At 56.3% G+C, this 17486-nt stretch overlaps 1 protein-coding gene across 1 annotated transcript in view; it reads left to right on the top strand.

The window, feature by feature from the left end:
* Nucleotides 1-1238: 1238 nt before the first annotated feature.
* HTT (huntingtin) overlaps nucleotides 1239-17486 on the top strand; it is a 200139-nt gene continuing 183891 nt past the window's right edge. The window contains 1 exon segment of the mRNA XM_029061948.2: nucleotides 1239-1519. Within this exon segment, the coding sequence (XP_028917781.1) occupies nucleotides 1347-1519 (173 nt within the window). The 5' untranslated portion in view covers nucleotides 1239-1346.

The raw sequence follows: 17486 nt of genomic DNA, 5'->3' as shown, positions 1-17486 counted from the left end.
CTCCCCCGATTAGACCGTGAGCCCGTCGTTGGGCAGGTCTCTATCTGTTGCCGCATAGTCCATTCCAAGCGTTTAGCACAGTGCTCCGCACAGAGTACGCAACGAAGCAGCCTGGCTCTGTGGCAAGAGCCCGGGCTTGGGAGTCAGAGGTCATGGGTTCTAATTCATTCAATAGTATTTATTCGTTCATTTAATAGTATTTATTGAGTGCTTACTCTGTGCAGAGCACTGTACAGTGCGCTTGGAATGCACAATTTGGACAACAGATAGATACAATCCCTGCCCATTGACGGGCTCACAGTCTAATCGATTCTGGCCCCGCTGCTTGCCAGCTGGGTGACTTCGGGCAAGTCACTTCACTTCTCTGTGCCTCAGTTCCCTCATCTGTAAAATAGGGATGAAAACTGTGAGTCCCACGTGGGGCACCCTGATCAGCTTGTATCCCCCCAGCGCTTAGAACAGTGCTCTGCACCTAGTAAGTGCTTAAGAAATACCACCATTATAGTAAGCGCTCAATAAATACTATTGAATGAATGAAGTACCCTGTATCTACCCCAGCGCTTAGGACAGTGCTCAGAACATTGTAAGCGCTTAACAAATACCCTCATTATTGTTATTATTAACAAACGCTACCAAATTAAGCAGCGTGGCTCAGTGGCAAGAGCCCGGGCTTGGGAGTCAGAGATCACGGGTTTGAATCCCGGCTCTGCCACTTGTCAGCTGTGGGACTGTGGGCAAGTCACTTCACTTCTCTGGGCCTCAGTTCCCTCATCTGGAAAATGGGGATGACGACTGTCAGCTGGGTGACTGTGGGCGAGTCATTCACTTCCCTGGGCCTCAGTTCCCTCATCTGGAAAATGGGGATGAAGACTGTGAGCAAACTGATGACCCTGTGTCTCCCCTCAGCGCTTAGAACAGTGCTCTGCACATAGTAAGCGCTTAACAAATACCAACATTATCATTATTATTATTATTATAAATCATGGGGAGGCGCGAGGCTGGGGGGGGTGGAGAAAAGATGGGTAACCTAGGCAACGGGTCCAGGAGCACTTCCGGCGGCGCCCAGCCTCTCAACCGCCCCTGCTGGTCGGAGCCCGACGCCCCTCACTCGGCTCCTCGGCGTCCGATTGGTCGGCCGGAGGGCGGGGCTTCGGATCCCGCCGGGCGATTGGCGGGGGCGCCTGTCGATCTGGAGACCGCCCCGCCCCCCCCACTTCGGCTCGGCGGGCGGCGCGGAGGATGCCGGGAGGGCCCAAGATGGCGCCGGGTGGCCTGGGGGAATCTGGGCCTAGGCCGTCGCTCGACCTGTGAACCCGGGGGGGAGAGAGGGGCTCCAGGTCGCCGCCATGGCCACCCTCGACAAGCTCATGAAGGCCTTCGACTCCCTCAAGTCCTTCCAGCAGCAGCAGCAGCAGCAGCCGCCGCCGCCGCCCCCAGCACCACCTGCTCCTGCTCCTCCTCCTCCTGCAGGACCTGCTCCTCCTCCTCCGCCCCTGCCCGAGGAGCCGCTCCAACGACCGTGAGTCGTGCAGGGACCCCGGGAGGGAGAAGAAGATGATTCCTGCAATAGTATTTATTCATTCATTCATTCATTCTATAGTATTTAGGGAGCGCTTACTACGTGCAGAGCACCGCACTAAGCGCTTGGAATGGACAAATCGGCCACAGATAGAGACAGTCCCTTCATTCATTCTGTAGCATTTATCGGGCGCTTACTATGTGCAGAGCACTGGACTAAGCGCCTGGAATGGACAGATCGGCCACAGAGACAGTCCCTACATTCATTCATTCAATAGTATTTATTGAGCGCTTACTATGTGCAGAGCACTGGACTAAGCGCTCGGAATGAACGTGTCGGCGACAGATAGAGACGGTCCCTGCCGTTTGACGGGCTTACGGTCTAATCGGGGGAATTCATTCATTCCATAGTATTTATCGGGCGCTTACTATGTGCAGAGCACTGGATTAAGCGCTTGGAATGGACAGTTCGGCCACAGATACAGCCCCTCCATTCAATAGTGTTTATTGAGCGCTTACTATGTGCAGAGCACCGCACTAAGCGCTTGGAATGCACAAATCGGCCACAGATAGAGACAGTCCCTTCATTCATTCATTCAGTAGTGTTTGTTGAGCGCTTACTATGTGCAGAGCACCGGACTGAGCGCTTGGAATGGACAAATCGGCCACAGATACAGTCCCTTCATTTATTCAGTAGGGTTTATTGAGCGCTTACTATGTGCAGAGCACCGGACTGAGCGCTTGGAATGGACAAATCGGCCACAGATAGAGACAGTCCCTTCATTCATTCTGTAGCATTTATCGGGCGCTTACTATGTGCAGAGCACTGGACTAAGCGCCTGGAATGGACAGATCGGCCACAGAGACAGTCCCTACATTCATTCATTCAATAGTATTTATTGAGCGCTTACTATGTGCAGAGCACTGGACTAAGCGCTCGGAATGAACGTGTCGGCGACAGATAGAGACGGTCCCTGCCGTTTGACGGGCTTACGGTCTAATCGGGGGAATTCATTCATTCCATAGTATTTATCGGGCGCTTACTATGTGCAGAGCACTGGATTAAGCGCTTGGAATGGACAGTTCGGCCACAGATACAGCCCCTCCATTCAATAGTGTTTATTGAGCGCTCACTATGTGCAGAGCACCGCACTAAGCGCTTGGAATGCACAAATCGGCCACAGATAGAGACAGTCCCTTCATTCATTCATTCAGTAGTGTTTGTTGAGCGCTTACTATGTGCAGAGCACCGGACTGAGCGCTTGGAATGGACAAATCGGCCACAGATACAGTCCCTTCATTTATTCAGTAGGGTTTATTGAGCGCTTACTATGTGCAGAGCACCGGACTGAGCGCTTGGAATGGACAAATCGGCCACAGATGGAGACAGTCCCTTCATTCATTCATTCCATAGTATTTATCGGGCGCTTACTATGTGCAGAGCACCGGACTGAGCGCTTGGAATGGACAGTTCGGCCACAGATACAGTCCCTTCATTCAATAGTGTTTATTGAGCGCTTACTATGTGCAGAGCACTGCACTAAGCGCTTGGAATGCACAAATCGGCCACAGATTCAGTCCCTTCATTTATTCAGTAGGGTTTATTGAGCGCTTACTATGTGCAGAGCACTGGACTAAGCGCTTGGAATGGACAAATCGGCCACAGATACAGTCCCTGCCCTCTGATGGGCTCCCAGTCTAATCGACTGATTGATGAAGAGGAGACCAGGCCCATGGCAGCCCTTGACATCTCCTCATTCATTCATTTGCTCATTCATTCGTGCAACCGCATTTAATAATAATAATAATAATGTTGGTATTGGTTAAGCGCTTACTGTGTGCAGAGCACTGTTCTAAGCGCTGGGGGAGACACAGGGTCAGCAGGTTGTCCCCCGTGAGGCCCTTGACATCTCTTCATTCATTCGTGCAAGCTGCATTTAATAATAATAAGGATGTTGATATTTGTTAATACCCACGTGGGACAACCTGATGAGCTTGTATCTCCCCCAGGGCTTAGAACGGTGCTTGGTACATAGTAAGCGCTTAACAAATACCACTATTATTATTATTAAGCGCTTACTTTGTGCAGAGCACCGTTCTGAGCGCTGGGGGAGATCCAGGGTCATCAGGTTGTCCCACGTGGGGCTCACAGGCTTCATCCCCATTTTACAGAGGAGGGAGCTGAGGCATAGAAAAGTGAAGTGACTCGCCCACAGTCCCACAGCTGACAAGTGGCAGAGCTGGGATTCGAACCCATGACCTTTGACTCCCAAGCCCGGGGTCTTGCCACTGAGCCAGCCGTGACGATGGGGGGACTTGGTCCTCAAAAATGCTAATTCAGGACGCCGAGATGGGGGAAGGACTAGAAGCGGCATGGCAGGTGAGGGAACTGAGGCCCGGAGAAGTGAAGGGACTTGCCCAAAGTCACACCGATGACAAGTGGGGGAGCACTGACTATGTGCCAAGCGCTGTTCTAAGCCCTGGGGTAGACACAAGGTGATCAGGTTGTCCCACTTGGGGCTCACAGGCTTCATCCCCGTTTTACAGATGTGGGAACTGAGGGACGGAGAAGTGAAGAGACTTGCTCCAAGTCATCCTGCCAACAATCAGCAGAGCGCTTACTATGTGCCAAGCACTGTTCTAAGGGCGGGGGAGATACAGGATCATCAGGTTGTCCCCCGTGGGGCTCACAGTCTCCATCCCCATTTTACAGATGAGGTCTCTGAGGCACGGGGAAGTTGTGACTTGCCCGAAGTCACACAGCTGATAGGTGGCGGAAGGGGGATTAGAACCCACAACCTCCCAAGCCCGGGCTCTTCTGGGAGGGCGTTCCGGGATGGGGGGTCGGCGGCGAGATGGAGGCCCGGGGAGGAGGTGAGCGGCGGCCGAGGAGCGGAGCGCGCGGGCTGCGACGGGGAAGGAGAGGAAGGAGGCGAGGGAGGAGGAGACGAGGGGATGGACGGCTCGGAAGCCAAGAGGAAGGAGTTCTTATTTGATTTGGAGGTGGATGGGCCACCACGGCAGATTTTTGAGGAGGGGGTGACGCGTCCTGAGCGTTCCTGCGGAAAGACGGTCCGAGCAGCGGCCTGAAGTATGGACTGCAGTGGGGAGAGGCAGGAGGTTGGGATCTCAGATAGGAGGCTCTCCCAAGCGCCTAGACCAGTGCTCCTCACACAGTAAGCGCTTGATAAGTATGATCGAATGACCCGAATGAACCCCCATCCTTCCCTCCAGCCCGCCGGCCAAGCAATCCATCACATCTAGGGAGCGCTTACTGAGTGGCGAGCGCGGGACCGAGCGCTCGGGAGAGCGAGGTGCCCCAGACGCGCGCCCTGGCCACCGGGAGCTGTCAGTCTAGTGGGGGAGACGGACGTTGGCGTAAATAGAGAAGCAGCGTGGTTCAGTGGAAAGAGCCCGGGCTGGGGAGTCGGAGGTCGTGGGTTCGAATCCCGGCTCTGCCACTTGCTAGCTGGGTGACTGTGGGCGAGTCACTTCACTTCTCTGGGCCTCAGTTCCCTCGTCTGTAAAATGGGGATTGACTGTGAGCCTCACGTGGGACGACCCGATGACCCCGTATCTACCCCAGCGCTTAGAACAGTGCTCTGCACATAGTGAGCGCTTAAAAAAATGCCGATATTATTAAATAGATGACGGATCTGGACCTAAGTGCCGTGGGGCTGAGGGGGAGAGGTCAGCTAAGGGTGCAAATTCAAATGCAGAGGCGATGGAGAAGGGGGTTTAAGAAAAGGAAATGAGGGCTTAGTCGGGGAAGGCTTTTCCCCGTCGACTTGCATCCGTTCATTTAATGGAAGTTATTGAGCGCTTACTGTGTGCAAAACACTGTATTAAGCACTTGGGATAGGGCAATTTAGCAACAGACACAGTCCCTGCCCACAGCGAGCTCACAGTCTAGAGATCCGTCCGTCCGTCCGTCCGTCCACCCCGTATTCCGATCACCTGCCTGCCGCAGTCCCACCCTCTGATCCACCGAACGTAGTAAAGTTGGTGTTTGTTAAGCACTCACTATGTGCAGAGCACCGTTCTAAGCGCTGGGGGAGATACAGGGCCGTCGGGTTGTCCTACGTGAGGCTCACAGGCTTCATCCCCATTTTCCATATAAGGTAACTGAGGCAGAGAGAAGTGAAGTGACTAAATAATAATGTTGGTATCTGTTAAGCGCTTACTATGTGCCGAGCACCGTTCTAAGCACTGGGGTAGACACAGGGGAATCGGGTTGTCCCACCTGGGGCTCACAGTCTTAATCCCCATTTTCCAGATGAGGTAACTGAGGCCCGGAGAAGTGAAGCGACTTGCCCACAGTCCCCCAGCTGACAAGTGGCAGAGCCGGGATTCAAACCCATGACCTCTGACTTCCAAGCCCGGGCCAACATCCAACTGTCCCGTATAAAATCCGTCGACTGGCCACCTTGGTAGGAGCTCAGTCAGCCAGTCGTATTCATTGAGCACTTAACTGTGTGCAGAGCACTGTACTAAACCCTTGGGAGCGCGCGGCGGAGTACAACAGAGTGGGTGAGACACCTTCCCTGCCCGCAGTGGGCTGACAGTCTCTGGGGGAGGAGGACAGTCCTATAAATAAATAATTTACTATTATTTATTATTATAAATAAATGATTTATAATGTAGAATTTAAAGACATGTCCATTGAGGGCTCTGGTTGACCGCAAGACGCACCAGGCGGGTCCGGCTTCTCGAGCAGTTTGACCCCGTGAGCCGTTAGCGGCCGTGAGGATTTGGATCCGAGCCCGTCGTCGGGCAGGGAGGGTCTCTGTCCGTTGCCCGATTGTCCCTTCCAAGCGCTTAGTACAGTGCTCTGCACATAGTCAGCGCTCGATGAATACGACTGAACGAATGAACCTCCAAGCCCTCGCTTCCCCCCGCCCTCCCCTCACCTACCTCTGGCAGGGAAGCACGGGCCGGGAGTCCGACGGTCACGGGTTCTAATCTTCCCAGCTCCGCCACCGTCTGCTGGGTGGCCGCTTCACGTCCCCGGGCCTCAGTTACGTCGTCTGGAAAACGGGGATGATTTGCTTGTGGCCAACCCAGTGCCTAGTAGAGTACCTGGCACTCAACAAAAACCATAACTGTTGTTATCACCTTGATTCTATTTAGATCTCGATTCTATTTAGTCGCCATCGGTTTTTACGAGACGTCCTTCCCCTCGACTCTGTTTATCGCCCTCGTTCTCGTCCGTCCGTCTCCCCCGATCGGACCGTGAGCCCGTCGGACGGCGGGGACCGTCTCTGTCGGTCGCCGACTCGTTCATTCCAAGCGTTTAGTACGGTGCTCTGCACGTAGTAAGCGCTGAATAAATACTATTGAATGAATGAATATCACCTTGTAAACTATTATGTAAATCCCCTTTTACCGTACCGTTTTCCCCATCTGTAATTTACTGTAAGGTCTGCCGCCTCCTCGCATCCAGACTGTAGACTCCTTGTGGAAAACATTACTGTTGTGCTCTTCCAAGTGCTTAGTACACAGGAAGGGCTCAATAAATACCATCGATGGATTAATTCTTCAATCACCCGTTCAGTCTCAGACTGATTTAGGCATCAGTCAGTCCGTGGCGTTGGTTGAGCTCCTACCGTGTGCAATGCCCTGTGTCGTACTGAGCGTGATGAAGAGGTACAGCCCCTACCTCTAAGGACTGAGAGCTTAGTGGTGTCAGACGTGTTCAAAAACGTAGTGGCCGTCGGTAGAAGCGTGGAAGGCTGAAGCTTAATACATAGTATCGATCGGTCAAATGAATTAACTGACTCGTCCGTGTCAGACCGAGAGCGGGCGGGAGGTCTGGGGGCATAAAGAAGAAGAGCTCGGGGTGGCCGTGAGGTGGCCATCACCTGTGAATGATGATGTTGGTATTCGTTACGCGCTCACTACGTGCAGAGCACTGTTCTAAGCGCTGGGTAGATACAGGGTCATCAGGTTGTCCCACGTGGGGCTCACAGTCTTCGTCCCCATTTTACAGATGAGGTCACTGAGGCCCAGAGAAGTTGGGGCTCCCAGTCTTCATCCCCATTTTCCAGATGAGGGAACCGAGGCCCAGAGAAGTGAAGTGACTTGCCCGCAGTCCCACAGCCGACAAGTGGCAGAGCCGGGATTCGAACCCGTGACCCCCGACTCCCAAGCCCGGGCTCTTTCCACTGAGCCACGCTGCTGCGAAGGCTGGCCGAGTTGGGGAAAACCTCTTGGAGGAGGAGGGATTTGAAGATGAATAATAATAATTATATTTGTGAAGTGCTTACTGTGTGCAGAGCACTGTTCTAAGCGCTGGGGTAGATACGGGGTCATCAGGTGGTTCCGCCTGTGGCTCACACCCATTTTTATAGATGAGGTAACTGAGGCACAGAGAAGTTATGTGACTTGCCCAAGGTCTCACAGCCGACAAGTGGCAGGGCCGGGATTCGAACCCACGACCTCTGACTCCCAAGCCCGGGCTCTTGCCACTGAGCCCACGAAGAGAGGATGGGTTCGAGCAAAGGGTCAGAAGTGGATCTTGAGAACCACTTATTTATTTATCTGTTTATTTAGACTCCAGACTGTGAGTTTGTTGTGGGCAGAGAGGAGTCCGTTGTTCTATCGTCCTCTCCCAAGCTCTCAGTCCAGCGCTTCGCACACGGTAAGCGCTCGATCGATCCGATCGAACGAATGAACCGGGCACGGGGACGAAGGGAACTCTGAAGGAGCGAGCTGAAGCGTAGTGGGAAGAGAGAAGGGATTCCCGTCTTCCGTGCCCACCTTATTAAAGGAGCAACTCATCGTCCTCGGAAACGCACGCTCGCGTCGTCGTCGCCAGCGCGCGGTCGAACAGTAACAGTGTCGGAATCTGTTAAGCGCTCACTACGTGCAGAGCACTGTTCTAAGCGCCGGGGTAGATATAGTGTCATCGGGTCGTCCCACGTGAGGCTCACAGTTAATCCCCCTTTTCCAGATGAGGGAACTGAGGCCCGGAGAAGCGAAGGGACCCGCCCACAGTCCCACAGCTGCCAACTGGCAGAGCCTGGAGTCGAACCCATGACCTCGGACTCCGAAGCCCGGGCTCCTTCCGCTGCGCCACGCCGCTTCCCAAGGGTCCCGGCGTCTCCGACGGTAGCCTGGGGGGGCGGGGGGGTCGTGCGTTGGCCCGGATGCCAGGGGACAGATCGCTTAGCCCGGGGCGGCGACTTTAATTACGAGCAGACCCCCGGAGGAACGCTGAGCGTGGGAGGAAACGGACTCGTTTGCGAATTGGGAAAGGGTTTGGTTCGGCGGGGAAGACGGCGCCTCTCCGCCGGAGTTACGCTTTCGAGTTCTCTTCTGAGAACGGGTTTCCCAGGGTAGCGGAGAGGTCTTTGAACTCGGGGCGGCCGGCCGAGGCCGCGTTACCCTGTCGGGCTCCGGGACCGTTCGGCGGACCAGAGTTAGCCTTCTGCCTCTTTGCCGCCGACGTGCTTTGCGACACTTTCTTCACGGGTGGTCTCCTAATCGATGGCGACGATAATAACAGTGGTAGTAAGCGCTCTGCTAAGCGCTGGAGATGAGAATAATAACGTTGGTATTTGTTAAGCGCTGACTCTGTGCAGAGCACTGTTCTGAGCGCTGGGGGAGACACGGGGGAATCGGGTCGTCCCACGTGGGGCTCGCAGTCTTCATCCTCATTTTACAGATGAGGTCACTGAGGCGCAGAGAAGTGAAGCGACCCCGCCCGCAGTCACACAGCCCACGAGTGGCGGAGCCGGGATTCGAACCTATGACCTCTGCCTCCAAAGCCGGGGCTCTTGCCGCTGAGCCACGCCGGGTTCCCGGGCCGCTAATGGCGCATTTGCCCTGGGAGCGGGAGAGCTTTCCGGTGGCCTTTGCAGCGACGCCGAGACGGTGGGGAAGGCGTTCTTCTCTCTCGGCCCGTCTCCGGCGTCGTCCGAGCCCGCCCGACCCGGAGTCGCTGCAGGCCCGTCTCCTAGCCGGGATGGACTCGGGGGGGCCGCTCGAGGAATGGCTTCTGCCCCGGGATTCTCGTAGCTCCCTCTCTGAGCAGGATTCTGGGTGCCCCGGAATCGCGCGCCCAGCTGTATTTATGCACGTGTCACGGAGGTCCAAGTATGAAAAAGCCACTCATTCATTCAGTAGTATTCGTCGAGCGCTCACTAGGTGCAGAGCACCGGACTGAGCGCTCGGAAGGGACCATTCGGCAACAGATAGAGACGGTCCCCGCCCGTTGACCGGCTCACGGTCTGACCGGGGGAGACGGACGGACAAAAGGTGCCATAATCACGATAAGTAGAGTGAAGGGGACGGACACCTCATTCACAAAATAAGTAGGGCGATAAATAATCTATCGAAATGAGCCGAGTGCCGAGGGGAGGGGAAAGGAGAGGGGGAGGAGCCGAGGGAAAGCGGGGAAAACGGGGCTTAGCTGAGGGGAGGGGAAGCCGGGGGCAGAGAGGGAGCAGAGGGAAAAGGGGAAGCTCAGTCCGGGAGGGCCTCCCGGAGGAGGCGAACTCTCGAGGTGCGTGTCCGAGTAAGCGAAACGCACCGAGAAAGGAACCTGCGACTCTTCTTTAAATGATGATAATTGGGGTATTTGTTAAGCGCTTACTGTGTGCCAGGCACTATTGTTTTTGCCCGTCCGTCTCCCCCGATTAAACCGTGAGCCCGTCGGTGGGCAGGGACGGTCTCTATCTGTTGCCGAATTGTCCCTTCCGAGCGCTTAGTCCAGTGCTCTGCGCATAGTAAGCGCTCAGTAAACTCCTATTGAATGAATGAATGAGTGGAGTAGATACAGGGTACGTTGGCCCACGTGAGGCCCACGGTCTTAATCCCCATTTTACAGATGAGGGAACTGAGGCACAGAGATGTTAATGATGATAATGTTGGCATTAGGCGCTTACTATGTGCGGAACACCGTCCTAAGCGCTGGGGGAGATACAGGGTCATCGGTTGTCCCACGTGGGGCTCCCAGTCTTCATCCCCATTTTCCAGATGAGGGAACTGAGGCCCAGAGAAGTGAAGTGACTCGCCCACGGTCACCCAGCTGACGAGGGGCGGAGCCGAAATTCGAACCCATGACCTCTGACTCCCAAGCCCGGGCTCTCTCCACTGAGCCACGCTGCTTTTGGTGGAAAGTGGGTTGGACACAGACCCTGGCCTGCCTGTGGGGCACATTCTAAGTAGCCCACGTATCTCACGCCCGTTTTGCCGTTGAGGAGACCGAGGCCCAGAGGAGCGAAGTGATTCGCCCAAGGTCACACCGCAGGCGGCGGAGTCGGCGTTAGAACCCAGGTCCTCCGATCCCCAGGCCCGGGCTCCTCCCAGGTTGTCTCTTGGAGCCGGCGGGTCAGAGTTTTCCTGGATGCAGAGTGCTTCCTGTTCGCGGTGGGAGTAATTACGAAGATCATTAAGCTCCGGGAGAAAATTATTCCGTGCGCAAAGTTCTCCACTGAACGCTGGGAAAAATAGGTGGCTGAGAACGAAGCACGTCACTTGGCCTTCAAGGGGTTTATAATCTCGTAATATATAAGGGATGGGAGTCCCTTCCCATATATAGGGGAGAAGCAGTGCGGCCCAGTGGAAAGGGCCCCGACTTGGAGGTCACAGGCCATGGGTTCCAATCCTGGCTCCCCCACTCGTCTGCTGTGTGACTCTGGTCGAGTCACTTCTCTGTGCCTCAGTTCCCTCAGCTGTCAAATGGGGAGGAAGACCGTGAGCCCCACGTGGGACAGCCTGATTCCCCCGTGTCTTCCCCAGCGCTTAGAACAGTGCTCTGCGCCTAGTAAGCGCTTAACAAATAGCATCATTATATAAGGGGGGGGGGGTGAGAGGCTAGTGACCGTCCTCGGAGGGAAGATGAAAAAATCAAGACCCGCCCCCCCCCCCCCCAAAAGTAGTCAGTACGGGCTGGTGGAAAGAGCAGGGGGATGAGTCGGGAGGCTTGGGTTCGAATCCCACCTCTGCCGCTGGCCTGCTGCGGGACTTTGGACGAGACGCTCTGCTTTTCTGGGCCTCGGGCTTTTTCTGGGGTTGAGGGGGAGAGAGAGACACACACAGAGAGACAGAGGGACAGACTGACCTCCCCCGCTAAACCGTAAGCTCCTTGTGGTCAGACGTCATGTCTACCGACACCGTTAAGTGGCGCCATAGATAGAGCACACGCCCGGGAGTCAGAAGGTCGTGGGTTCTAATCCCGGCCCCGCCACTTGTCTGCTGCGTGACCTTGGGCGAGCCGCTTCACTTCTCCGGACCTCAGTCGCCTCATCTGGAAGATGGGGATTGAGACCGTGAGCCCCACGTGTTTTAATCCCCATTTTACGGATGAGGGAACTGAGGTACCCTGCAGGTGGCAAACTACAATGCTTTGCGCACGGTATCAATCCCTGGTGTTTATTGAGTGCTTAGCGTGTGAAGAGGACTGTACCAAGCGCTTGGGAGAGTACAGGGTAATCCGGTTGTCCCACATGAGACTCGGGTCTTAATCCCCATTTTACAGATGAGGTGACTGAGGTACAGAGAAGTCAACCATAATAATGTTGGTATCTGTTAAGCGCTTGCTATGCGCAGAGCACCGTTCTGAGCGCGGGGGGAGATACGGGGTCATCGGGTGGTCCCAGGGGAGAGGCTCACAGTTTTCCAGAGGAGGTAACTGAGGCCCAGAGAAGTGAAGTGACTCGCCCACGGTCGCACAGCTGACAAGGGGCAGAGCCGGGATGGGTCGCTAGTCACTCTCTCTGCCCTCAGGGAGAGAAAGGTCTGGAGGGATAAGGGCTCGTCGATCGATAAAGTGGGAACGATGCTTAGGTTTCCCTCCCTCTTACATTCGGAGCCCCGCGGGGGACGGCATTCGATCCGACCGTCTCCCTTCCACCGCAGAGTGAGCGCTTAACGGACGCCCGAAATAAATATCCAGTAGGCTCGAATGGCCCTCGATCCTCAGACCGGCCAGTCAGTCGATGAGATTTATCGAGCGCTCGCCGCGTGCCACCCCTAAGTGCCGGAGACCGCCGGAGATGTAGAGGGAGAGGCGTGAGCTCCGCACGGACGTAAAATACGGAGAGGAGAGGGAGGAAGGCGAGAGCGGAAGGATGGCGAGGTAGGTAAGTCCGCACACAGCAGGCTAGGTGAGATGCCGGGTACGGAGGGCGGTCTGGGCGCGGAGGGGACGCAAGGGCGCCAGGAAGACTGAAACGGTAGAGCCCTTCGTCCGATGGGGCCCGCGAGGCGGGAGCTTCGGGGTGGTCGAGAGATTTGGGGGCAGCCCATCCGAGCGGCTGGCGCCGCGCCCCGTTGCTTCTCCGACGCTTTAGAAGATGTTGGATTTTGCCCTCGAAGGGGTGGCGTCTGCCGTCTCGGGCCGGTGGCACGGGGGGCTCTCGGCGTGACGAACGAAAGAAGGCCCCAGTGACGGAGCTCTTCCTCCGAGGCCCGGCCGTTGCACCGGCCGGGGGGGCGGCGGGGGGGGGTTTGGGTTCGGGGCCCGGAGATCGACGACGCGTAAATGGCAGTCTTGGCATTTCTCCCCGGGCGACTGCAGCTGAAAAGCCATCCCCGGAAAGCCGCCCGAACCCGGCCGGATGGCCGGTTTCTCTTTGAAACTCCGCGGGCGGGCGGGATCGGGGCCCGGAAACCTCCCCGAGCCGAGCGTCGACTCCTCGGTTGTCCGGCGGCCGTCTGGAGGCTTGTCGACAACTTGGATTCGAACAGGCGGAAAGATTTCTCGAGTCCTCTGGAGGGCTGCGTTCCGGCCACCCCGAAAAGCACGGTTTCCCCTTCAGTTCACGGTCCCGACCGCTCCACGTGGGACGTCTCGGGGCGTCCGTCCTTCGTGTTTCCAGACCTCGGGCGGCCTCAGAGAAGCGGTGTGGCCTAGTGGAAGGAGCGCGGGCCTGGGAGTCGGAGGACCCGGGTTCCGATCCCGGCTCGGCCGCGCGTCTGCTGCGTGACCTGGGCTCAGTCACTTTGGAGGAGCGGCGCGGCATTGTGGATAGAGAAGCAGCGTGGCTCAGTGGAAAGGGCCCGGGCCTTGGAGTCAGAGGTCACGAGTTCGAATGCCGGCTCTGCCAGTTGTCAGCTGTGTGACCGTGGGCGAGTCACTTCACTTCTCTGGGCCTCAGTTACCTCATCTGCAAAATGGGGATGAAGACCGTGAGCCCCACGTGGGACGGCCTGATTCCCCTGCGTCTACCCCAGCGCTTAGAACGGTGCTCTGCACAGAGTAAGTGCTTAACAAATACCAACATCGTCACCGTAGAGCCCGGGCCCGGGAGTCAGGCGGTCGTGGGTTCTAATCCGGACTCCAACACTTGTCTGCTCGGTGACCTTGGGTAAGTCACTTGGGTAAGACAACCTGATCACCTTGTATCCTCCCCAGCGCTTAGAACAGTGCTTTGCACCTAGTAAGCGCTTAACAAATGCCGTCGTTATTATTCTCCGGGCCTCAGTTCCCTCATCTGCAAAATGGGGAGGGAGACGGCGCGCCTCACGTGGGAGAAGGACTCTGTCCATCAGATTGGCTTTTATCCGCCCCGGCGCTTAGTGCCCAGCATGTAATAAGCGCTTAACAAATACCGCAGTAATCGGGGATGAAGACCGTGAGCCCCACGTGGGACAGCCTGATGACCTTGTATCCCCCCCAGCGCTTAGAACAGTGCTTGGCACATAGTAAGCGCTTAGCAGATGCCAAAATTTATGTTAACTATCATCATTCTCTGCGCCTCATTTACCTCACCTGTAAATTGGGGATTAAGACCGTGAGCCCCACGCGGGGCCGGGACTGTGTCCGACCTTGCCATCTCGTATCCACCCCGGTGCCTAGAACGTAGTGAGCACTTAAACAGATGCCACAGTTGTCATCATCGGCCGAAGCACTTCTCCAGGCTGCTGTGTGATTTTTAGTTTTGGTTGCCTTAGCGGACCTCCCAGCGGTTGTATTTCAAGGAGGAGATGCAAAAGCATCTTTCAGGGTGTTGGCCCCGGGAACGGTAATTACCGTAATGAACGTAGAAGCGGTGAGAGGCAGGATCTAGGTAAACCGCCCTATAAAATAATAATGGTATTTGTTAAGCGCTTACCATGTGCACTGTTCTAAGCGCTGGGGGAGATACGGGGTCATCGGGTCGTCCCACGCGAGGCTCACAGTTCATCCCCATTTTACGGATGAGGGAAGTTGAGGCCCGGAGAAGCGAAGCGACTCGCCCACAGTCCCACAGCTGACAGGCGGCAGAGCCGGGAGTCGAACCCGTGACCTCCGACTCCCAAGCCCGGGCTCTTTCCACCGAGCCACGCTGCCTCCCCTAAATAAATGCATGAACTAAATCAATAAAATACAGTCCCGGACACCCGCGTTGGTGGCTCTTTGTGGCCGGGGAATTGTTTGGCCCATATTTTTCAGGACCTCTGAAGCTCCGAAGAACTCCGCTTGTTAGCCCGGTGGTGTTTCCTAAATCGCCCGCAGACCCGAAGGAGGAAGCGGCATGGCCTGGCGGATGGAGCCTGGGACTAGGAGTCAGGAGGTCGTGGGTTCTAATCCCGGCCCCGCCACTTGTCTGCTCCGTGACCTTAGTCGAGTCACTTCACTTCTCCGGGCCTCAGTTCCCTCATCTGGAAAGCGGGGAGAGAGACCGTCAGCTCCACCTGGGACGGGCACCGTGTCCAACTTGATTTGCTGGAATAATAATAACGGTGGTGTTTATTAAGCGCTTACTATGTGCAGAGCACCGTTCTAAGCGCTGGGGGAGATACAGGGTCATCGGGTCGTCCCACGTGAGGCTCCCGGTCTTCATCCCCATTTTACAGATGAGGGAACCGAGGCCCAGAGAAGTGAAGCGACTCGCCCACGGTCACCCAGCTGACAAGGGGCAGAGCCCGGGATTCGAACCCGTGACCGCGGACTCCCAAGCCCGGGCTCTTTCCACCGAGCCACGCTGCGTGGCGGGGGGCAGGTGAAGCCAGGGACTGGGTTGTGAAAGAAATCTCTGGATGGGAAGGGTTTCACCCCCACTCTTCTGACGGAACAGCTTTGAATAGACTGCGACCGGATTCCCGTCGGGATTTCTGCTTTTCCTCAGGAGAGAATTGGCCGCCTTCCCCTTCTTTCAGGGACTGCTGGGTCTTCTCAACCCACTGGTTTTTCGAGCCTCCGGAGAGGGTGGCTACTTGAAGAACCCTCTCTCTGTGCTGCTAGTGACTTCTGAGAGGCAGCGTGGCTCAGCGGGAAGAGCCCGGGCTCGGGAGGCCGAGGTCGTGGGTTCGAATGCCGGCTCCGCCACTTGTCAGCTGGGGGGACTTTGGGCAAGGCGCTTCACTTCTCCGGGCCTCGGTGACCTCCTCTGGAAAATGGGGATGAAGACCGTGAGCCCCACGTGGGACGTCCCGATCACCTTGTGTTCCCCCAGCGCTTAGAACGGTGGGAGGCAGCGTGGCTTAGTGGAAAGAGCACGGGCTTTGGAGTCATGGGTCATGGGTTCGAATCCCAGCTCTGCCGCTTGTCAGCTGTGCGACTGTGGGCAAGCCACTTCCCTTCTCTGTGCCTCGGTTCCCTCCTCTGTAAAATGGGGATTAAGACCGTGAGCCCCAAGTGGGACAACCTGATTCCCCTGTATCTCCCCCAGCGCTTAGAACGGTGCTCGGCACATAGTAAGCGCTTAACAAATGCCATCATTATTATTCTAATTATTCTGGGTAGCCAAGGACTAGATTATCGTGATTGGGATTTGTACGGGAATTTGGTTTTGGGGGTTTTTGTTTCTTCCCCTCTCCCAGAACCTCTTTTGAAGCAGGTCGAGAAGCAGCCTGGCTCAGCGGAAAGAGCCCGGGCTCGGGAGCCAGGGGTCGTGGGTTCGAATCCCAGCTCCGCCACTTAGCTGTGGGACTTTTGTAGTCGCCATCGGTTTTTACGAGACGTTCTTCCCCTCGACTCTATCTATCGCCATCGTCCTCGTCCGTCCGTCTCCCCCGATGAGACCGGGAGCCCGTCAGAGGGCGGGGACCGTCTCTGTCCGTTGCCGACTTGTTCATTCCGAGCGCTCAGTCCAGTGCTCTGCACGTAGTAAGCGCTCAGTGAATGCCATTGAAGTCACTTCTCTGGGCCTCAGTTGCCCCGTCTGTAAAATGGGGATGAAGACCGTGAGCCCCACGCGGGACAGCCCGATCACCATGTATCCTTCCCCAGCTTTTAGAGCGGTGCTCTGCGCATAGTAAGCGCTCAACAAATACCCCCGTTGTTATTATCGGACTCACCGCTCTGTCCTAGCCCTTGCCCAAGCAACCTAGGCTTTCAAGCTTTGTCAGACCTCAAGTCCCAGAGGGTCGCGGGGAGGGTTTTGAACAGGGAAGCAGCCCGGCCTAGGGGAAAAGAGCGGGGCCTGGGAGTCCGAGGCCCTGGGTTCTAATCCCGGCTCCGCCACTTGTCTACCGCGTCACCTTGGACGAGTCACTTCACTTCTCTGTGCCTCAGTTACCTCCTCTGCAGAATGGGAAGTCAGTGCCCGTTCTCTCTCCCGCTTGGGGCTGTGAGCCCCATGTGGGACCTGATTCTTCTGTATCTCCTCCAGCGCTTGGTACGTAGTAGGTGCCTAAAAAATTGCACAGTTACAAATCACCATTATCCTCGCTCCCTCGTCTTCCAGTGCGGTGGGTTCTGGTTGTCTGTGCGGTGTGCCGCAGTCCTCTAGGCCGCGAGCTCGTCCTTGGCGGGGAACGTGTCCGTCGGTTGCTGCCCCGTCCTCTCCCAGGCGCCTAGTACGGTGCTCTGCACCCAGTAAGTGCTCAGTCCGATCGGACGTCCCCTCGTTGGGGTTTGGCTGGGCCGCGGCAAGTCACGGTCTGGGTCAAGAGATGAGTTTCCTGCAGGAGCGGCTCTTCGGCCCGGTTCAGTCGGTCCTGGGGTCGTCTTCCTCCTGCGCCAGCCTCGCTGCGCCGAACAACCGGAGTTCCGCCGAATCCGCCCCTCTCTCTCTCGGCCTCGAGGTCTGGCTCAG

The sequence above is a fragment of the Ornithorhynchus anatinus genome, chromosome 4 (genome assembly GCF_004115215.2).
Source record: "Ornithorhynchus anatinus isolate Pmale09 chromosome 4, mOrnAna1.pri.v4, whole genome shotgun sequence".
In the NCBI taxonomy this organism is placed as follows: Eukaryota; Metazoa; Chordata; class Mammalia; order Monotremata; family Ornithorhynchidae; genus Ornithorhynchus; species Ornithorhynchus anatinus.
This window is presented reverse-complemented; position numbering and strand designations above follow the sequence as displayed.